The following is an 18,938-nucleotide window of genomic DNA, read 5'->3' as shown; positions in this document are numbered from 1 at the left end:
AGTTGGATTCTAGGGATATTAGATAAAAAATAATAATTGTAGTAATGGACTGGAAGGATTCAGGTGGGGAAGCATTATTGTCTTGGAAAGAAATAATTTTAATGAACAATGAAGTCACTACCTTATATAACGATTCGTATATGTTTTTATTAACCACAGTCATATATCACTTGTTACCTGAATGATGTGTTACCTTTCAGACAACTTTGCTGCCTCCTGGTGGTATTTTCAGCTACTTGCAGAATGTCACAAGAATAGTCAATGATTTTACATTTAAGCAATTTGTACTGCCATTTATCCAAATTAATTATTTTATTTAATAGCATAAACTAGTTCACTGGGGAGACTAACTGAAATATCAAGTTATGACATTAACTGTTCCCCCCACCCTTTAAATGCACCATTGGGCAGTCGCGAGGCAGACAGAAGAAACTTGAGAGGAAACCATAAGCAAAGGTCGGTGCATTTTGAACTGTCTTAGAAGAAAATAGGACATGCAGGGAAAGCCATTTGTGTCTCCTCTACTCTTTCAGAGTGGAGCTAAAGTACACCCTCAAATGTGTGTCTGTGGCCTGGAAACTCTGTAGAGAGCACAGGGTCAGGTTTAGTTTAAATCTGGAAGGTTTATAAGAGGTTTAGGCTCAGCTTTAAACTGTTTGCTTCAGCTGAGCTGGTTCTGTGTCACATGTTCAAACTATTGTTATCCATGCTGTGCTCCAGGCTTGATAAAGCAGCTTTAGGAGACGAGTTGTTCATAATATTTGCAAGTTAAGCAAGATTAAGTAAAAGATGAAACAACAATAAGAAAACCTTCATGGCAGGGACATGACATGACATTTTTCTACTTTAATAATTATTAAATATATAAATAATTAATCATTTGTATAATTAAGTAGGATCTGGCATTTAACACTGTACCTTTGGCTAAGGTAATGATCTGAATACCAGTGGTGGAAGTAACTAAGAATTTACTTAAGAACTTTGAGGGTACTTGTACTTCACTTGAGTATTTTCATTTTCTTCTACTTAATACTTCTACTACACTGCAGAGTTCAATTCTGTACTTTATACTTCACTACATTTACTTAAGAGCGAAAGCCAATAGTTACTTTTTAAAGAAAAAAATATGATACATCAAGGCCATGCATACCCATGCAGGTGTTTTATAGCTGATTACACCTACTCATGTTGGAGTTGTTCAAAGCTACTTACGCTGGGATCATGTCATCATGTACTGATAGTTGTAATTTGTCTGATAACAAAATTAAGAAGAGAGCTCCGGGCGTACATAACATCCAAAAATATGCATTACTCTGAAATGGGCCATTCTTCATAATGAGAACTTTTGGTACTTTAGGAAGGCTATATTTGAATGTGAATACCTTTGTACAGGAGTTTTTGAATACAGGAGTTTTACTCGTAACAGAGTTACTTCCTCCACCACTACACAGGTATGCAGAGTTGAACAGTTTAGCATCCCTCTCCAACATCAGCACCACTCTGCATCCTGCTGTGGTTTTTAAACCTTCCAGGGGGGCGCGCCATCTTGTTGTCGGAGGAGGGGTGGAAAAACCAGCTGCACCCGGGTGCATCTCCACCACCACGGCCGGCATAACAAGAAAAGCACAATACGGCTAACCGGTGAGGCATTTATGTTAAGGTTTGATGTGCTTTCATGTGTGTCGGTGTCCACACAGACACGTTGTCTCCACGGAGCTCAGGTTTTTGAATGACAGCGGCTAACGGCTAGCTTGTCAGCACCATCACCTGTTGTTTTCGCAGGGGGGAGCGCGAGCGGTTAATGCGGTTTAATGTAACTGTTTACGGTAACGTGTAACGGTGTCTAACGGTCGTCTCCTTTGTCATTAACGGTTAAAAAGGGCTGCCTGTTTCCCCCCAATTGCTGGACGCTTACCTGTGTGACTGACTCATTGTTTTTTACTGTAATAAAAACATTTAGTCTGATATCTCTGTTTGGTGTAGCAGTTACAGGTAACGTTACATTATAGTGCTGCAGGCATGGCTGCCATTTTTACTTAACTAGCTACCTGACAGGCATATCCCATGTCCACGTTAACACCACATGATGTACAGTAAAATGTTAATTCACATGCATCATAAGACTATGCTAAAACAAAACAACACAATATGTGCAGTATGATAAGGTAGTTCCCAGTGGTGGAGAAGTGGCATATTCAGATAGTTGAGGCTACAAGTTGCTAAAATAGTCTACCAATACACAGTGTAGTGTTCTCTTACAAGTACAATCCCTGTATTAAAAAACAAAGCACAACTGTTCTCCTCTAAAATTAATTTGTGTCTTGTTTTTTGGATTTCCCAAGAGTTGAGGTGTTTCTCACGCCTCTGATTTCTCTGACATGATGACTATTGCTGCTCATCCAAACTGCACAGTTTGTTAAGAATGATCATGAACATAATCTATGCCAGGGGTGTCAAACATACGGCCCGCGGGCCGGAACTGGCCCGTCAGAGGGTCCAATCCGGCCCGCGGGGTGGTTTTGCAAAGTGTAAAGATTACAAAGAAGACATTAACTACAATTTTCAATGAAAGTAAATGTTATTTCAAATGTGTCCACTGGGGGTCGCACACAACACTGTCAAGCAAGCAAACTGTTGATGCTGGAGCTGGCGGGTTATGTCAACATTACACTCTGTGGCACCGTCATTACACAAAATGTCTTTGTCAAAAAAGGAGAAAAGTGGACACGGAGTGTAGAGTTTTCCAAGACAAATGGACCGTTTCCTATTTATTCACAGAGGTGAGTGGGAAAGCTGTGTGCTCGGCGTGTTCGCGGCAGGTTTCAGTGCTCAAAGAATATATTCGGCGCCACTATGAGACTCATCATAGCGAAAAATGAAGAAAACTGAGAAGAGAGAAGATAAATTAATTGTTAGCGGGTCTGAAGAAGCAGCAGTCTGTTTTTACCCGTAGCCGAGATATCGGCGATGCAGCAGTGAAAGCTAGCTACCTTATTGCTAGCGAAATAGCATTAGCATCAAAACCAGATTGTGAGGGTGAGTTCGTGAAAACATGCATGCTGAAGGCTGCAGAACTTGTGTGCCCTGAGAAGTGACAGGCTTTTGCCAACATTAGCCTGACGAGAAACACTGTGACAGATAGGATTTCAGATCTTTCGGCAGAGTTAAACAGCCAAATGAAGCACAAAGTCAAGTCTTTTGTTGCATTTTCGGTTGCAATTGATGAGAGCACGGACATTTTGGATGTTGCTCAACTGGCTATATCCATTCGTGGTGTTGATGAGACTTTGACCGTCAAGAGGAGTTCCTTGAGTTGGTGCCTATGACGGACACCACAACAGCAAATTACATTTTCAACGCTCTCGTTGGAGCACTGGACCGGGTCGGAGTGGACTGGGAGAGAAAGTTCAGGCTGCAAATGGAGGACATGGTTTTTGGACATTTCACTGTATTTTGCACCAGGAAGCATTGTGTTGCAAGTCGTTAAAAATGGATCACGTCATGGCAGTGGTTGTCCGAACTGTTAATTTCATCCGAGCCAGAGGTATGAATCACCGTCAGTTTGACAGCCTCCTCAGTGATGAAGACGTTTACCTATAGCCTGCCATACTACACTTATTGCAAATGCTGCTTCAGACACGTTTGCACCATGAACAATATATTTCTGTGAAAATGAATACTTACTTTGGAAATATTTCAAGACATTGAACATTGTGACATATAATGTCAGTCAGCAGCTTCAGTACAAAGAGCCACAACTTTTATGTATTTTTCATGTATACATTTTATACATTTACAAGGCAGGCGGATAACTTAACCTTCTTCCTTAATAGTTCCCACTTTAGTTTGTGTGGTGTCAGTTCAGGTGATCAGGATTACTACACAGATGTGGAAATTAAATGTACATTTAAAATCATTTCTATAGCTTGACGAGTTATTTTGATCATAAAGTGGCACCCTGACACCCCTGATCTATGCTATATGTATTACTGACCAAGTTATCATTATATGAGTTCAAGAAAAGTGGTCCCTTCTAAAATAACATGTCCATTTGAAATGCATACAAAATCAATCTCATCTCCAGTTTCTTACTCAAGTTACTTAATTAATTAATTAATTACTTAATTACCCTGCTTTTTTAACCACTGTTTTCAAAGATAAAAAATAACTGTTAAGCTTAAAAATATATTTATTTTAACCAAAGTAAAAGTAGCAATACCACCATATAGAAATACTAAAACTAACAAGTAAAAGTCCTGCATTCAAAATTTTACTCTTTGGTAAAAATCATAGACTATGTGTAAGAATTGAAACTAGTCACTGTTATGTCACCCGTTTGAACTACGGTTTTTGAAGCCTTGAGTTTGGTATTTTGACTGTTGCTATCTTGTTTTTTGGAACCAGAAGTAACACAAGAGGCTGAAACAAAGTACCGGTACAACCGAACGCAGAACAAGACATTTGTAGGTGACCAAAAAGTTACAATTAACTTTCATAAACTGAAAACTCACTGTGAAAGGGTTAAAGTTCTAAAATGGAAACACGAAGAGCACCCAAACTGGACAATGCTGTGGTATCTACCTGTCAATTACAAACATGCCCCAAAGCATACGCTGCTTTATCATCTATTTTACACTAAATGGGACCATAATTACTAATGAACATCATGCTGTATTGAAAATGAGCGATTGAGATCATAAACTCATGTTTACAATGTTTACTGAGGTAAATAATCAAGTGAGAAGACTTCTTTTTGCAACCAGAGGTGTCGCCCCTGCTGGCCATTAGAGAGAATGCAAGTTTGAGGCTCTTTTGCATCTGCTTCTCTTTTCAGACACCGAGTTTGGCGCTTTTTAAAAATACATAAGTATTAACATTAAATGTACTCATTTGTAGAATTCATTGTACTTTTCAGAATCTCAAGTTTGATATTATTGGATTATGATTACTGACACATTAATATGTACGCATGTGTAGCTGGTCATGGTGAAGCAGATTTGAACTACTTCTGCATACTATACTATATTAATACATTATATTTTATTAGTTTGTTGTTGTTGAATATTGGGACTGACTGGTGTACAGTTTACGGCAGAGTGGGGAGTGCTGAGATGATTGTTCGCTCACCCAGTCTCACCACAATCTGCAGGGCTCAGCTTGCACCCTGCTATGAACTCCTGTCACTATTCCTATTTGCCTGACAACCATGTCTGCATCTTCAAAGAGTCTGCTTGCAAACGCTTAGATCACGCAATGAATATGTCCTTTCAACTGTCATGCTTTGTTTACCTATTCGTTGTTGTGATTTCAATCAAATACCGTATGTAATTTCTCTCTTTGTGTTGTTTCCTCTGTCTAGGCCCCTTTCCCTTGTGGTGAGAAGGCGCTGAGACGATGTTTTATGCCCACTTTGTCCTTAGCAAACGTGGGCCGCTGGCCAAAATCTGGCTGGCGGCCCACTGGGACAAGAAGCTGACCAAGGCTCATGTGTTTGAGTGCAATCTGGAGAGCAGCGTAGAGAGCATCATCTCACCCAAGGTAATTTGTCGGGGTCTTCACTTTCACAGTAGATGATGGTTTGAATTGTCCTTTTTTGTTACCGTGTGTTGATCTACAACCAGTCATCCTATAATTACAAAATTCTCTTTATGTATTATTAAGGCCACATGAAATATTTTAAGACAGACACTACGCAATACACCAAGTTTATATAAAAAGCTGCAGATCTATTTTACAGTTTTGTCACGGATCATTTCTGCAAATACCTTTTTATAGGTGAAAATGGCTTTACGAACATCAGGGCATCTGCTGCTGGGGGTGGTGAGGATCTACCACAGGAAGGCCAAGTACCTGCTGGCAGATTGTAACGAGGCGTTTATCAAGATCAAGATGGCGTTTAGACCAGGTTGGGGACAAAATGCAACTTACAAAGTAAAATAAAACCATCAGCAGTAAATGATTCTATGCATTCCTCCAGTGGTCCATATTACATGCGGTATCAGTCAGAGATTGAAGCCTTTCTCATGTCCCTTGAGAAACATAATATTCAGTTATTGTTATATCTACACAAATGCATAAACACATGGCAACACTTTTAAAATATCTTTTACAGTACAAAGTTTATACGTCTAAAACTACAGCATGCAGCTGATACACATGTATGCACATCTACATGCAATACTTATACTGTACATACACAAATACACATATTGATTAATTCACCTTCGATGTATTCAGATACATAGCCGAAATTATTTTTTTATTAAATTGACTCACAGATGTGTCCATCGGATTTCGGTTTTCTGTACTTTTCCACCCATCTTGGGATCTTCCTTAAAACTGCGCATATTTATTATCGAAATGAAATCTGTTTCGTCCCCATGGTGTAACTCTCTTCCTACATTGTGGTGTTTCAGGTGTGGTGGATCTTCCTGAGGAGAACAGAGAAGCAGCTTACAACGCTATCACGCTGCCTGAGGAGTTCCATGATTTTGACCAGCCTCTCCCAGACCTAGAGTGAGTCCTCTGACCACTTCCTGAGAGAGCAGTAGGTAGAGATGTATTGGAAACTACATTGAACTGTGCAAAACACAGTAATCACAACAAAAGCAACATTTTATTTATTTGTTTTGCCTTTATTAGATAACAGTAGATGCCACAGGGGTAAGTGCCAGGCAGCAATTAATAGGACCCAAATGCAGACAGGAACAGTTCAGGGACAAAACCGAGGTACATGAACTTACTGGCATGTGTAGAAAAGTCCAAACAGAAGTAACAGGTGCATTTCCATCCACCTGTCTTTATGCACATTTTCAATTTCAGCATAGAGAAACCTGAGCGGAAATTTTAAGATGGCGTGAAAACGTTTTTACGATGGCTGGAGTGGAAAACGATAACAGACTTAGGGAATAAATGATGACGTACATGAAGCATGTGACTTAAACGTCCACTGAAGCTTCTGCTCATATGGAGAGAGAGAAAAAATAGCAGCATATTAAAAGGGTCTCCTCCTCGCTCCACGCAGATCTAATGTAACCTTCCTCACATTAATACATGAAACAAACATAAATGTCATATTTCCATCCAGTTTTCTACATTACGTCACCTTATTGCGTCACCTTCTTCTGGATGGTATAATGGTTTTCCAACTGGAGAACTGGCCCCCCCCCTACTGTTTATCTGGAGGAACCAACTCCTAATATTAGTGGATGGAAACTAGCATTCATTTGCATTTTGTTTTGCAGATTTTCTTGAAATTCTGTAAAAATGTTCACTTTATGCTTTTGGAAGGAAACCTGTCTACAGAGTCCACGAGTAAACAGGAACAGGGGCAGGAAAAAGGAGGTCCAGGCAGATAGAGATTCCGGTTAGGTGCATGTACAGGTACAAGGTTCAGGTACAGTTGTCTCCAAAGCAAGGAAGAAAGCAACATTGACATTTTGATTGTTTGAAAATATTCTCGAACCATGCATGAATTTCTTTTTCAATTAGAGGAATTCTTATGATTTCTTTCGCTCTTGCTCTCCACCTGCATATAAAACTAATTTCTGTATTCTTGGAAATATAAGTAATGCAGATATGTTTTCGCAGCACATTTAATCTTTTTCCACTGCTCGTAAAAAACAATGTTTTGGAAGAAAAGTGTAAGAAACATATTGACTTGACTGGTGTGTTTTGTACAGTGATATTGACGTTGCTCAGCAGTTCAACTTGAACCAGAGCAGAGTGGAGGAGATCACCATGAGAGAGGAGGTGGGAAACCTCAACCTGCTGCAGGACAATGACTTCGGTAGGCATCTTTCCTCTGAACATTTGTGCATTTTTTAATACTGTAATGTATTTTTCGTTGTTAGTTGACAGTGTAACTTCCTTCATTCGCTCACATTCCTCACTACATAATGTAAAGACACACATTTCTGTTGTGCAGCTGACTTTGGAATGGACGACCGGGAGATGATGCGGGAGGAGAGCGCATTCGAGGTGGACATCATGGGAGTGTCAGCTTCCAACCTGCTGCTGGAGGCCGAGGGTGGAGCTAACGCGATGGCCGACAAGTCCAACCATCTGGAGTACGATGGCCAGTACAAAGATGACTTTGGAGACAATCCCATGGAGAGCAATGAGGGAGGCATGCTGGGTAAGATCCTGTCAATATTATAGGCACTGACACTACGGTTGAATGCTGAGATAGATGCAATAATGTAAGTTTTATGCAACCTGTGTATTTTTAAACTTAAGTCACTGGAAAAAGTGCATAATGGAGAGCATGCCTTCAGTTTTCAACTGATTTCAGTTTTACGACATCTGTAATAGAAATAATTAGTAATAATTAGTCAACTAATGCATTAGTTGATCGATGGAAAAAGTAGTCGTCAACTATTTTTTATTTTTCATGCTGTTTTCAGCCGCTCAAATATGGAGATTTCCTGCTTTTCTAGATTTGATATAATATTTAACTTGCTTTGATAAAACATTTTAAGACATCACCTTGGATGTTGAGAAACTGGGATGGAACTGACATTTCATTGAACAAACGATTAATTGATTTAATCTAAAAAAGTAATTGGCAGCTGAATTGAGAATGATTGTTAGTTGCAGTCCTAATCTGTAAGTGATTCTCTATTAACTTCTGACTTTTATCAGAAAGTGTTTGAGAAGGTTGCTGTAATCACATTGTGTGTGTTAGCAGGTTCCTGTGATTTGTTGTGCAGTGATTATGTAATAGACACTAGAAACGATTAATAATGTTTATTTTATGAATATGATAGCCCCTTATTAAAAACATGTATATTTTACATTTTAGCATTTAGATGGACTGAATTTCAAAATGAATTATCTTGATTGTAATAACTGAGTTACCTCATCTCTCTGTGTAGTGGACAAGCTGCTGAGTAACAACGAAGGAGACGGCATCTTTGACGACCCTCCCGCCATCGCAGAGAGTGTGATGATGCCTCCGGACCAAGGATGCGATGACGACGACTTTGATGCTCTCTCTGGTCAGTTCCACAAATAACCTCAGCAGTAGACCCTTATTGTTTTATGTTGTGTTGCAATAGCTTTGGTTATGTATAATTGAAATTAAAATACAGTCACCTACGTATATCCAACATGGTGTGATTGTGTGTTAGCGGGAGGCCCAGATAGTCCAGACTCAGGCCCAACAGAGCCCCTACCAGCCATGGCGGACCAGACAGAACAGACCATCCTGGTTCACAACGAGGAAGAAACCTTCGCCCTGGAGCCGATTGACATCACAGGTAATGCAGCTGGTTTTAAGAGACAACTTCAGCATTTCTTAATCCCTGTCATTTTCATTGTTTGTGCTTCACGTTGAATTGTCCATATAGTTCCAGTTTAACTTCAATGTTTTTTCTTCTCTTTCCATGAACAAGATCCCATGTTGAACATAAGACAGTACCAGATTGCATGGGTTACATTGGGATGCAAAAAACTGAGAAAATCAGCACATAAATAAAGCAAACGTGTTGAAAATGATTAATTTGGTTATTATAGTATCTTGCATTTAATAGTGAAAATTTGTCTTGATAATTTCTGAGTAGAAATCAGTCAATCAATGATAAAACAGGAACGTGTTGCAGAACAACGTTATTTTGTCTACGAAGGAATAATGTGTTTATATAGAATAGTGTTGCTATGATGCTGGGATTTCTAACTTCGATACATTACCTATATTCTATATATATTGATACATTAAACATGAAACATTAAGGAGAAAACATTTAAGATTGTATTAAAAGATAAATGTTAAAGGTTAAAACACAACGTTGTATTGGCAAGTAGCAGAGAACAGCAGAATGACTAGTAAACACACATTCAAAAGGCAAGAAAGTACAATTAAAAAAAACTAAACTAAACTTGTGTAACAAATGAGTACAAAAAACACAAATTGAGATCATTATTATTCTTATAAGCACTGCAGCAGTATGTGTCAACTCGCTGTTTAAGAGAAGAGAGCGAGAAAGCGCAGCTGGTACCGGTGTATCGCAGCAAATAAGCCTTGAAACAAGTTTTAAATATTCAGAATAAACATATCTAAAGCATTTTCTTGCTCCAATTCTCAGAGCTGTTTTGGTTTACTGAGCTGATTCATCTCTGTCTCCCTTTGGACCGTGCAGTGAAGGAGACCAAGGCGAAGCGTAAGAGGAAGCTGATTGTGGACAGCGTGAAGGAGTTGGACAGTAAAACCATCCGCGCACAGCTCTCTGATTACTCTGACATAGTCACCACCCTGGACCTGGCACCCCCCACCAAGAAGCTGATGATGTGGAAGGAGACGGGAGGAGTCGAGAAGCTTTTCTCTCTCCCTGCTCAGCCTCTCTGGAATGCTAGGCTGCTTAAGGTTAGGGATGCAGTTATTCATGGATAAGTGAACAGAGTAGAATTAAAATACTGTAACTTTCTGGTTGTTCTCTCTGTCTGACTCTTTGCTTTCTCTCTAGATGTTTACAAGGTGTCTTACACCACTGGTGCCAGACGAGCTGAGGAAGAGGAGGAAAGGTGGAGAGGCCGACAGTTTGGATGAGTTCCTCAAGGATCTGGAGAACCCGGAGGTGCCCAAAGAGGAAACGACAGCACACCAACAGAGAGACATCATGGGTAAATAGGTGTTTGTGTACATTTATGCTTGATTTATTCATGGTTGTCATAATGCACTGTAGTGTTTCAATTTGGGTTGTTAATGGCTTGGTATGAAATGCATAAGGCTGGCTGTTAGACAATAGCAACGTGTATGTGTTGCAAAAGTGGTGCAATTTGAAATGTTATTATTGAGCGTATATTTATTTTTAAATCTGTATTTTTGAAGGAGAGTTATTAACTGACTTTGAGTAATTGAATATCCCTTCAGTGGGAAAAGAAAGAGGATGTGGGATTAATGATCCCCACGAATATTCTCAGTGACAATGAACTGTACCATTCAGCGTTCCTATGCGCAACAAAGAAAATATTTAGTTTTTCTAACATGTACAGTATGTCTCGATTTCTCCTCTAGACCAGACCATCTTGGAGGAGGCCAGTGTTCTGCAGACTTCAGCTGTGGAAGGCAGCAGGACGACGCTGGACGAGTCGATCATGCCCCCTCCATCCTCCCAACGTGGCCTCAAACGCAAAGCCCAGGACACAGAACCAGCCCTGCCTGTGAGTACAGATGTCCCTCTTAGTAGTAGTGTCTACATATACTGAAGCAGATGCATCCTTACACCCATGATCCGTACGTGAGATCACCCAACATTTGATGTCTGGTGTTCACTAACTTCCCCCTATCTTTCTCTAGATGGGAGCTTTGGACCAGCAGCAACAGCCGGAGGAGTCCCAGCAGCTGGAGGCCTCCAATGTGGATCTGCCCCCAGAGGAAACCATGAACATCAGCCAGATGATAGAGTTGGACCTGCTTGGCGACAAGGAAAGGAAGAAGAGCGATAACGACTCTGATGAAGAGGTGAGATGGAGAATAACTTGTGATTTTATTTGATAGTTTTGTTTATTTATTCAGAGTAAGTTAACAGATTGTCGACATGGATTCAGCCTTTTATCAGTGTTTGTAATTGTGTTTTTCTATGTCAGGAGGAGGAGGAGGAGGCGCAGGGAGGAGATCAGGACCAGGAGGAGAGGAGGTGGAACAAAAGAACCCAGCAGATGCTCCATGGCCTCCAGGTATTTATGTGTTCTCATCTTATTGGAAGAACAGGATATCTTGTTAATGCAACACTCTGGACTATGTACTTTTTAAGTATTGACTACGTTGTTCCTGTAGTACCCTATATGAAATATTGCCTGTGCATACTTATGTTAAATGTGGGTTTTAACCATTTTATTCGTTTTATTTAGGCAAATCCACCGCTTGTTTGTATTCAAGCAGAAATATATTTATGTATTTTATTTTTGTTAAATGAAAGAAAATGTTTTTGTGGGAAATGTGCTCTAACTCAGCAAAAGAAGATGCTGGCATTTGAACTGAAACTGATATCTGTATTGACAAAACACACATATAGTGCACAAAAGTGAAAAAAGAGCACAAATATCACACAAAACTAGGAATTACATTACAAGAAGAATAGTAATAGAAATAATTTGGCTATATTACATTTCTTTTAAAACAAATTACATGAGTTATTTCTTCACATCTTGTCAGTGATGAGGCACTGTTGTGGTTCTACATGTGGCTTAAAGAGGGCAAGAGCCTTTGGATTTCTGTATTTGGCATCGGATAGTTTATCATCTGCTGCTTAAATTGAACGAAGCAGGTGAGGAAGATATAAATGTATTAAAGTGGGCTACTGCAATGACTTTAAAATACGAAACCTTCCCCTCCTGACACCCTCTGTCTCACCTTGCCACAGAGGGTGATGGCCAAAACAGGCGCCCAGTCGGTCGGTCTGCTGGATCTGTGCAGGAACAACAACAAGAAGCAGGCGGCTGCTAAGTTCTACAGCTTCCTGGTTCTGAAGAAGCAGCTGGCGGTGGAGCTCGTGCAGGAGGAGCCTTACAGCGACATCGTAGCTACGCCCGGACCTCGCTTCCACATCATCTAGAAAACACAACTTTTGTCTGAAAAGGACAAAGAAAACTCCACAGTGTACACCCAACACTGCGTGTCTGTTAAGTTTTATTAATTCATTTGAGTTTGTTTTGTGTACAATGTGGAGTTTTATCTTCTGTCTGCAATATTTAAAATGGTGGGAGGAAAATGTCTCAATTACATGGTTGGATTATAAAAAGGATTCTTCCTTGACAACTTCCACACAGTGAGGAGGATTGCAACTTTTTCTATTTGTTATTTATTGTATATTTTATTATTAAGACTATTAAGCTAATTATTTAGTAAGTTGTTTGGAGTTGCTTTCTACTCATTGTTTTGTTTTTTTCAAGCAGTTGTCACTAACTTAAATGAGCTGTTGTGTTGCACTGGCATGGTACATGAGTTAAAATGAGTCTGTTTTAAGATATGTTTACAGTGGGAGTGATAACTTAACCAACCACGTTACTTGGAGACTCTTCTACCCCAACACTGCAGTAAAAAAGTTCTCATGTACACTGACATTAGCCGAAAAGAGCATGCACTATATCCAGTCAGCAAGAGCAGATTCAAACAGTTACTACGGTAGTGAAACTCAACCAGCAATTAATCACGGTACAAATATAGTGTAGCACTTCAAGCATAACAAACTACAAGTTTTTATTTTTGCAAATGTGTTGCTTGCATCGACTGTTTGCACAAAACTATAGTTGTGTCCCAAAGCCAAACTACATATTAATACTGCTGTGGCATCCTGGTGTCCTACAAGGTAATGCACAAGGGAAATAGAGGAGACGCTCATGACTGGAAAAAGTTCAAGCTAATTGTGAATGCTGGTAAAACTGCTCCAGGAACACTTATATATATATATATATATAATATATATATAATATATATAATATATATAATATATATATAATATATATAATATATATAATATATATAGAATATATATAATATATATAATATATATATAATATATAGAATATATATATATATATATATATATATATATATAATATATATAATATAATATATATATATATAATATAATATATATATATATATATATATATAATATATATATATATATATTATATATATATATATATATATATATATCTATATATATATATATATATATATTATATATTTATCTATCTATCGGTAATGAGAAGGTGTGTCCAAACTTTTGACTGGTACTGTATTTATTTATTACATTACATTATTTGGACAAGCATTTTGCTGTCTCTTTTAATAAGTTTAATTGACAGTAGCATTCAAAAGCTACAGTTTAATTCAGACATCATTTTTATGGTGATTTCTTGTAATAAACTGCAAAAACTATACTATAAAAATGTAGTATATAGTACACACTGTATATAATTAGTATGTATTATGGCTCTGGGACTAAGCTTGGAACAAAAAAAAGAGCTTCAGTTTCAACCAGTCCCAAAATATTTTATTAGAGTGGAATTGCTTCAGGAACCATTTTTTATTACCGTGTTGCTCTTTTATTCTTAAAAGACTTGAAGTTTGTGACAGATTCAATTTATCCAGTGTCCCTTGTATATATGAATCATCATTTAGTTACAACTGGGTGACATGCAGCAACGGATAACTTCTCAAGTAGATACTTGTTCAACATTCATTTATTGATGTAATAGATATATATCAAGAGAATTAAGTTCATTTTTGTAATACATTTTTTTAATCTAAAGATTGATAACACAATCATGAAGTCTAAATGGATATTTGTTATAAACGTTGTCGTTTGGATTCTAAACTCATCGTACGAGAAAATGTTACAAATTAAATTGAGCAAACATCAAAAACGAAAGCAGACCATAAAATCATTGTGACCACACTTCATGTGCTTCTGCAAAGATGGCTAAAAGCATTGTTTTTTATGTCTACTTCCATATAAACTGTATATCATGTAATGTCTGAGTGCATCTTGTATTCTAAACTATGTGCCTGTAAAGCTGCTTTTTTATTTTGTATAAAAGCCAAGACAAATCTTCACGATCTCAAAAATATTGCTATGTTTCTGAACAGTTTCAGTCTTATGCCTGCGAGTCTCGGAAACTGTTGCAACATTTTTTTTATATAGTAAAAACAAATACCATGAGCAGTATTTAAAAATGTTATTTTGTGTGATAAACTAATTTATTCTATGCTGTAACATTGGAAGAACAGAACATATTGTAAGTATTTTAGATTAGGATTAGGGACATTATCAAATAATATTTATGCCAGAAACAAAATGGCTGAAGTCTCTGTCTTCCTGCAGCACTATGTATGTGTAATGGCATGAGTGGACATGTTGTCTCCTCCCTCCGTCTTTCGTTTCTTGTTTCTAATTCTTTTCTTGTTCTCCCCCTGCTCCATCTTCTTCGGCGGTGTCGGCCCACCTTTCTTCTTCTTCTTCTTCAGGCAGCTCAGAGGGTTAGGGTGGCTCTGTTTCCTCTTTCTCTTCTTCCCCCGCCTCTCTCCGTCCTTCTGGGCGATGCCCTGCTCCTCTTTCAGGCTGCGGATGCTCTGCTGCTGGGACGGGCTGACCAGCTCTCCCAGCTGGACGGCCTGGACGTGGTCGAGGGACTTCTGACAGGGCTTGTCCAGCACGATGGTGTTGAGTATGATGTAGAGCAGTGGAACGCCTGGGATCTTCTTCACGCCTGCCGTTACTGTGTGGTCCTTGAGAGCACACACACAGATACACCAAATACAGTACATTTGTATAATACATGTTAGCTACTTCCCAGTTATATAAATAGTACTCATTTAGTCCTGATTTAATTTGTCCTGAGGAACTTCTCTACTTTGACTAACCCAAATTATTATATTTCAATTCCTTTACTTAGTGTTCGTACAACGTTTTTTAAGTTCAAAAGTATAAAAAAAATTCCAGGCTCTTGACCCATTATCATCACATTTAAATTATGACTATAAATAGAATTGCGAAAAATAAAGTTTACATAATTCCTTTATACCCACAGAAATCAATATATATTGTCACTTCATTTATTTTACCATTTGTTCATATCAACTTTGATTGTATGTTGTGATCCTGACTTTTTAATACATACAGTATATCTCAAAAGTGAATACACCCTTTAGATTTTTGCAAATATTCTGTTATATCCTTTCAGGGGATAACATTATCCTACTGAAACTTTGATATAACTTAAAGTAGTCAGTGTGCTGCTTGAATAACAGTATAGATTTATTGTCCTTTGAAAATTACTCAGTACACAGCTGTTAATGTCTAAACAGCTGGCAACAAAAGTGAGTACACCCCATAGTGAACATGTCTAAATTGTGCCCAAAGTGTCAATATTTTGTGTGACCACCATTGTTATCTAGCACTGCTTTAACCCTCCTGGGCATGGAATTCACCAGAGCTGCACAGGTTGCTTCTGGAATCTTCTTCCACTCCTCCACGACGACATCACGGAGCGCACGGATGTTGGACACCTTGCACTCCTCCACCTTCCTCTTGAGGATGCCCCACATGTGCTCAATTGGGTTTAGGTCTGGAGACATACTTGGCCAGTCCATCACCTTAACCTTCAGCTTCTTCAGCAAGGCCGTTGTCATCTTGGAGGTGTGTTTAGGGTCATTATCATGTTGGAAAACTGCCCTACGGCCCAGTTTCCGAAGAGAGGGGATCATGCTCTGCTGCAGGATGTCACAGTATATATTGGAATTCATGTGTCCCTCAATGAAATGCAGCTCCCCAGTGCCGGCAGCACTCATGCAGCCCCAGACCATGATGCTGCCACCACCATGCTTGACTGTAGGCAAAACACATTTGTCTTGGTACTCCTCACCAGGGTGCCGCCACACACGCCGGACACCATCTGACCCAAACAGGTTTATTTTGGTCTCATCAGACCACAGGACATGGTTCCAGTAACTCATGTTCTTGGATTCATTGTCTTCAGCAAACTGTTTGCGGGCTTTCTTATGCATCGGTTTCAGAAGGGGCTTCTGTCTGGAGCGACGGCCATACAAACCAATTTGATGCAGTGTGCGGCGTATGGTCTGGGCACTGACAGGCTGACATCCCACTTCTGCAACCTCTGCAGCAATGCTGGAAGCACTCGCACGTCTATTTTTGGAAACCAACCTCTGGATATGACGCTGAGCACGTGGACTCAACTTCTTTGGTCGACCCTGGCGAGGCCTGTTCCGAGTGGAACCTGTCCTGGAAAACCGCTGTATGATCTTAGCCACTGTGCTGCAACTCATTTTCATGGTGTTGGCAATCTTCTTATAGCCAAGGCCATCTTTGTGAAGCGCAATAATCCTTTTTTTCAGCCGCTCAGAGAGTTCCTTGCCATGAGGTGCCATGTTGTCCAGCATTCAGAGAGAATTGTGCCCAAAACACCAAATTTAACAGCCCTGTTTATCATTTACACCTGAATCCTTGTAACACTAACGAGTCACATGACACCAGGGCGGGAAAACAACATCATTGGGCACAATTAGGACATGTTCACTATGGGGTGTACTCACTTTTGTTGCCAGCTGTTTAGACATTAACAGCTGTGTACTGAGTAATTTTCAAAGGACAATAAATCTATACTGTTATTCAAGCAGCACACTGACTACTTTAAGTTATATCAAAGTTTCAGTAGGATAATGTTATCCCCTGAAAGGATATAACAGAATATTTGCAAAAATCTAAAGGGTGTACTCACTTTTGAGATATACTGTAGCTAGCTCCGGCACGCATCTGGTGTTAGACGCCAGGAGACAACAAACAAATATGAAGACGGGATTGTATCATTTCAAATATTAAAAGATTTTCGGTTTACATTTGTGATTTTACAAGTGATTGTGTAGATAAAACGCCAGAATAAGTTGAAAATTAAGCATTTCTCAAGGAGTATATACATTATTCGAACCTGGTTAAAAGATATTTAATTTGCTTCCACTATTTGAGGAAGTCCAGAGCGCTTCCACATGACAAGACCCATAACCAGCAGCACCCTCTGCCAGTCCTGAGTGAAAACTAATGTGTCAATCAATTATTCTATATGGAGTTCATGTTGAGAATATGAACCCATGTATTTATTTCTACACCAATTTATTTCTACCTACTTGTCTGTACATAATAGTTCCATGTTCACTTTTCAGCTGTATAAATAATAATAATAATAATAATAATAATAATAATAATAATAATAATAATAATAATAATACGAATAAAGTTTATTCTGTTTTCCAACAACAACATAAAAACATTGTTGTTTCTCATTTCCTTTTCCCTCTCGATGTGTGTCTGTGTATATAGGATATAATTGTATTTACCTGTGTAGCAACAAAGTAGTGGTGTGGGTTTGTCTCCCCCAGCATGGATAGCAGACACTCCGAAGCCGGGACAGGGTCCTTAAGATGTGCACATCTCCTCGACTGAAACCTCTGCAGGATGATTTTGGCTCCATACAGTTCTTTTCCCAGAGTCTCCAGTTCTTTCAGTGCACAGCTGAGAATAAAGGAGTAAATAATGGGGGATATAAGCTAAGACATTTACATTTAACCTGCACATACATGTGGCAAGTAAGTAAATCTACTCACTTTGTAGTACACAGCTGTATCTCTCCCATCAGGTATTTGGGCATTTGCTCTTTGATCTGAATCTTGTTCTTCAAAGCAGCCTGACAAAAAGTCCCATCGATGAGGATCTGAAAAGGTTCCCTGACGCTGAAGTTGTATTTGTAGAAACTAATGGTTTTCTTGGCTTGTTTCTGTCGCTTGAGGCCCATGATGGCTGATGGGTGAAGTCAGAAGAATTGCTAATTGTTGTTATTTAAGTCGCAGATAATTCTTCCGGTTACATTGACTCGTGTTATGGATGTTTTTCATCCAAAAAAAAATCCAATCATTATCGGATACTTAAGCATGGAGATTTCTAGTGTACACAACACGCTTGTGGTGCGTGTTTCTTATTACTCCGGGCGGAAACAAGATATACGAGGATGATTCCGGTCGGCCGTTCAAATTAACTTGGTCGTTTATCTGAAGTTAGAATTTATTTAAATAATTAAAATAGCCTATTATTACCCTAAATGTATTTACCCTAAAGTTTGTATTGCTTGCGTTCCCAAAATGAATAGTGGTTTTTTTTTTACATGAGAAATATACCTTCAGTATGAGGTTTTGGTCGACAGGGGCGCTAACTGTGCATCTTCATCAGGTACTGGGGGCGCGTCTGCAAATTGGAAAGCGGGTTTCAATTTCAAACAGTCCAAGGGACGAGCCATTGTGGATTGTGGGATAACGTTAAAACCACATACTTAAAGCGTGTAACCGTAACATTTGTAACGTTATTCTAATACAAACCAGAACGTTGTCGTTATCACCGGCCGTGGTTTGTCAGTCCAAGAATCCG

The 18,938-nt window shown here is 39.0% G+C and overlaps 2 protein-coding genes across 2 annotated transcripts; one reads left to right on the top strand and one right to left on the bottom strand.

The window, feature by feature from the left end:
• Positions 1-1,528: 1,528 nt before the first annotated feature.
• On the top strand, positions 1,529-12,761 carry rad21b (RAD21 cohesin complex component b). The gene is made up of 14 exons (XM_029443138.1): positions 1,529-1,641; positions 5,360-5,538; positions 5,776-5,905; positions 6,417-6,516; positions 7,683-7,789; positions 7,928-8,137; positions 8,877-8,999; positions 9,132-9,260; positions 10,140-10,363; positions 10,464-10,620; positions 11,015-11,160; positions 11,297-11,461; positions 11,587-11,676; positions 12,363-12,761. The coding sequence occupies exons 2-14, from the start codon at positions 5,395-5,397 to the stop codon at positions 12,552-12,554; spliced, it is 1,917 nt and encodes a 638-aa protein (XP_029298998.1). The 5' UTR covers positions 1,529-1,641; positions 5,360-5,394; the 3' UTR covers positions 12,555-12,761.
• A 1,098-nt stretch (positions 12,762-13,859) lies between these two features.
• On the bottom strand, positions 13,860-18,806 carry utp23 (UTP23 small subunit processome component). Its single transcript, XM_029442942.1, has 4 exons — positions 18,692-18,806; positions 18,125-18,317; positions 17,858-18,032; positions 13,860-15,235 (listed from the first exon to the last, which is right to left on the bottom strand). Exons 2-4 carry the CDS (start codon positions 18,310-18,312, stop codon positions 14,834-14,836), a joined length of 765 nt encoding a protein of 254 aa, XP_029298802.1. The 5' UTR covers positions 18,313-18,317; positions 18,692-18,806; the 3' UTR covers positions 13,860-14,833.
• Between the last annotated feature and the right edge of the window lie 132 nt (positions 18,807-18,938).

This window comes from Cottoperca gobio, chromosome 11, assembly GCF_900634415.1.
Source record: "Cottoperca gobio chromosome 11, fCotGob3.1, whole genome shotgun sequence".
In the NCBI taxonomy this organism is placed as follows: domain Eukaryota; kingdom Metazoa; phylum Chordata; class Actinopteri; order Perciformes; family Bovichtidae; genus Cottoperca; species Cottoperca gobio.
The sequence above is the reverse complement of the archived record's forward strand: the minus strand, read 5'-3'. Positions and strand labels throughout refer to the sequence as shown.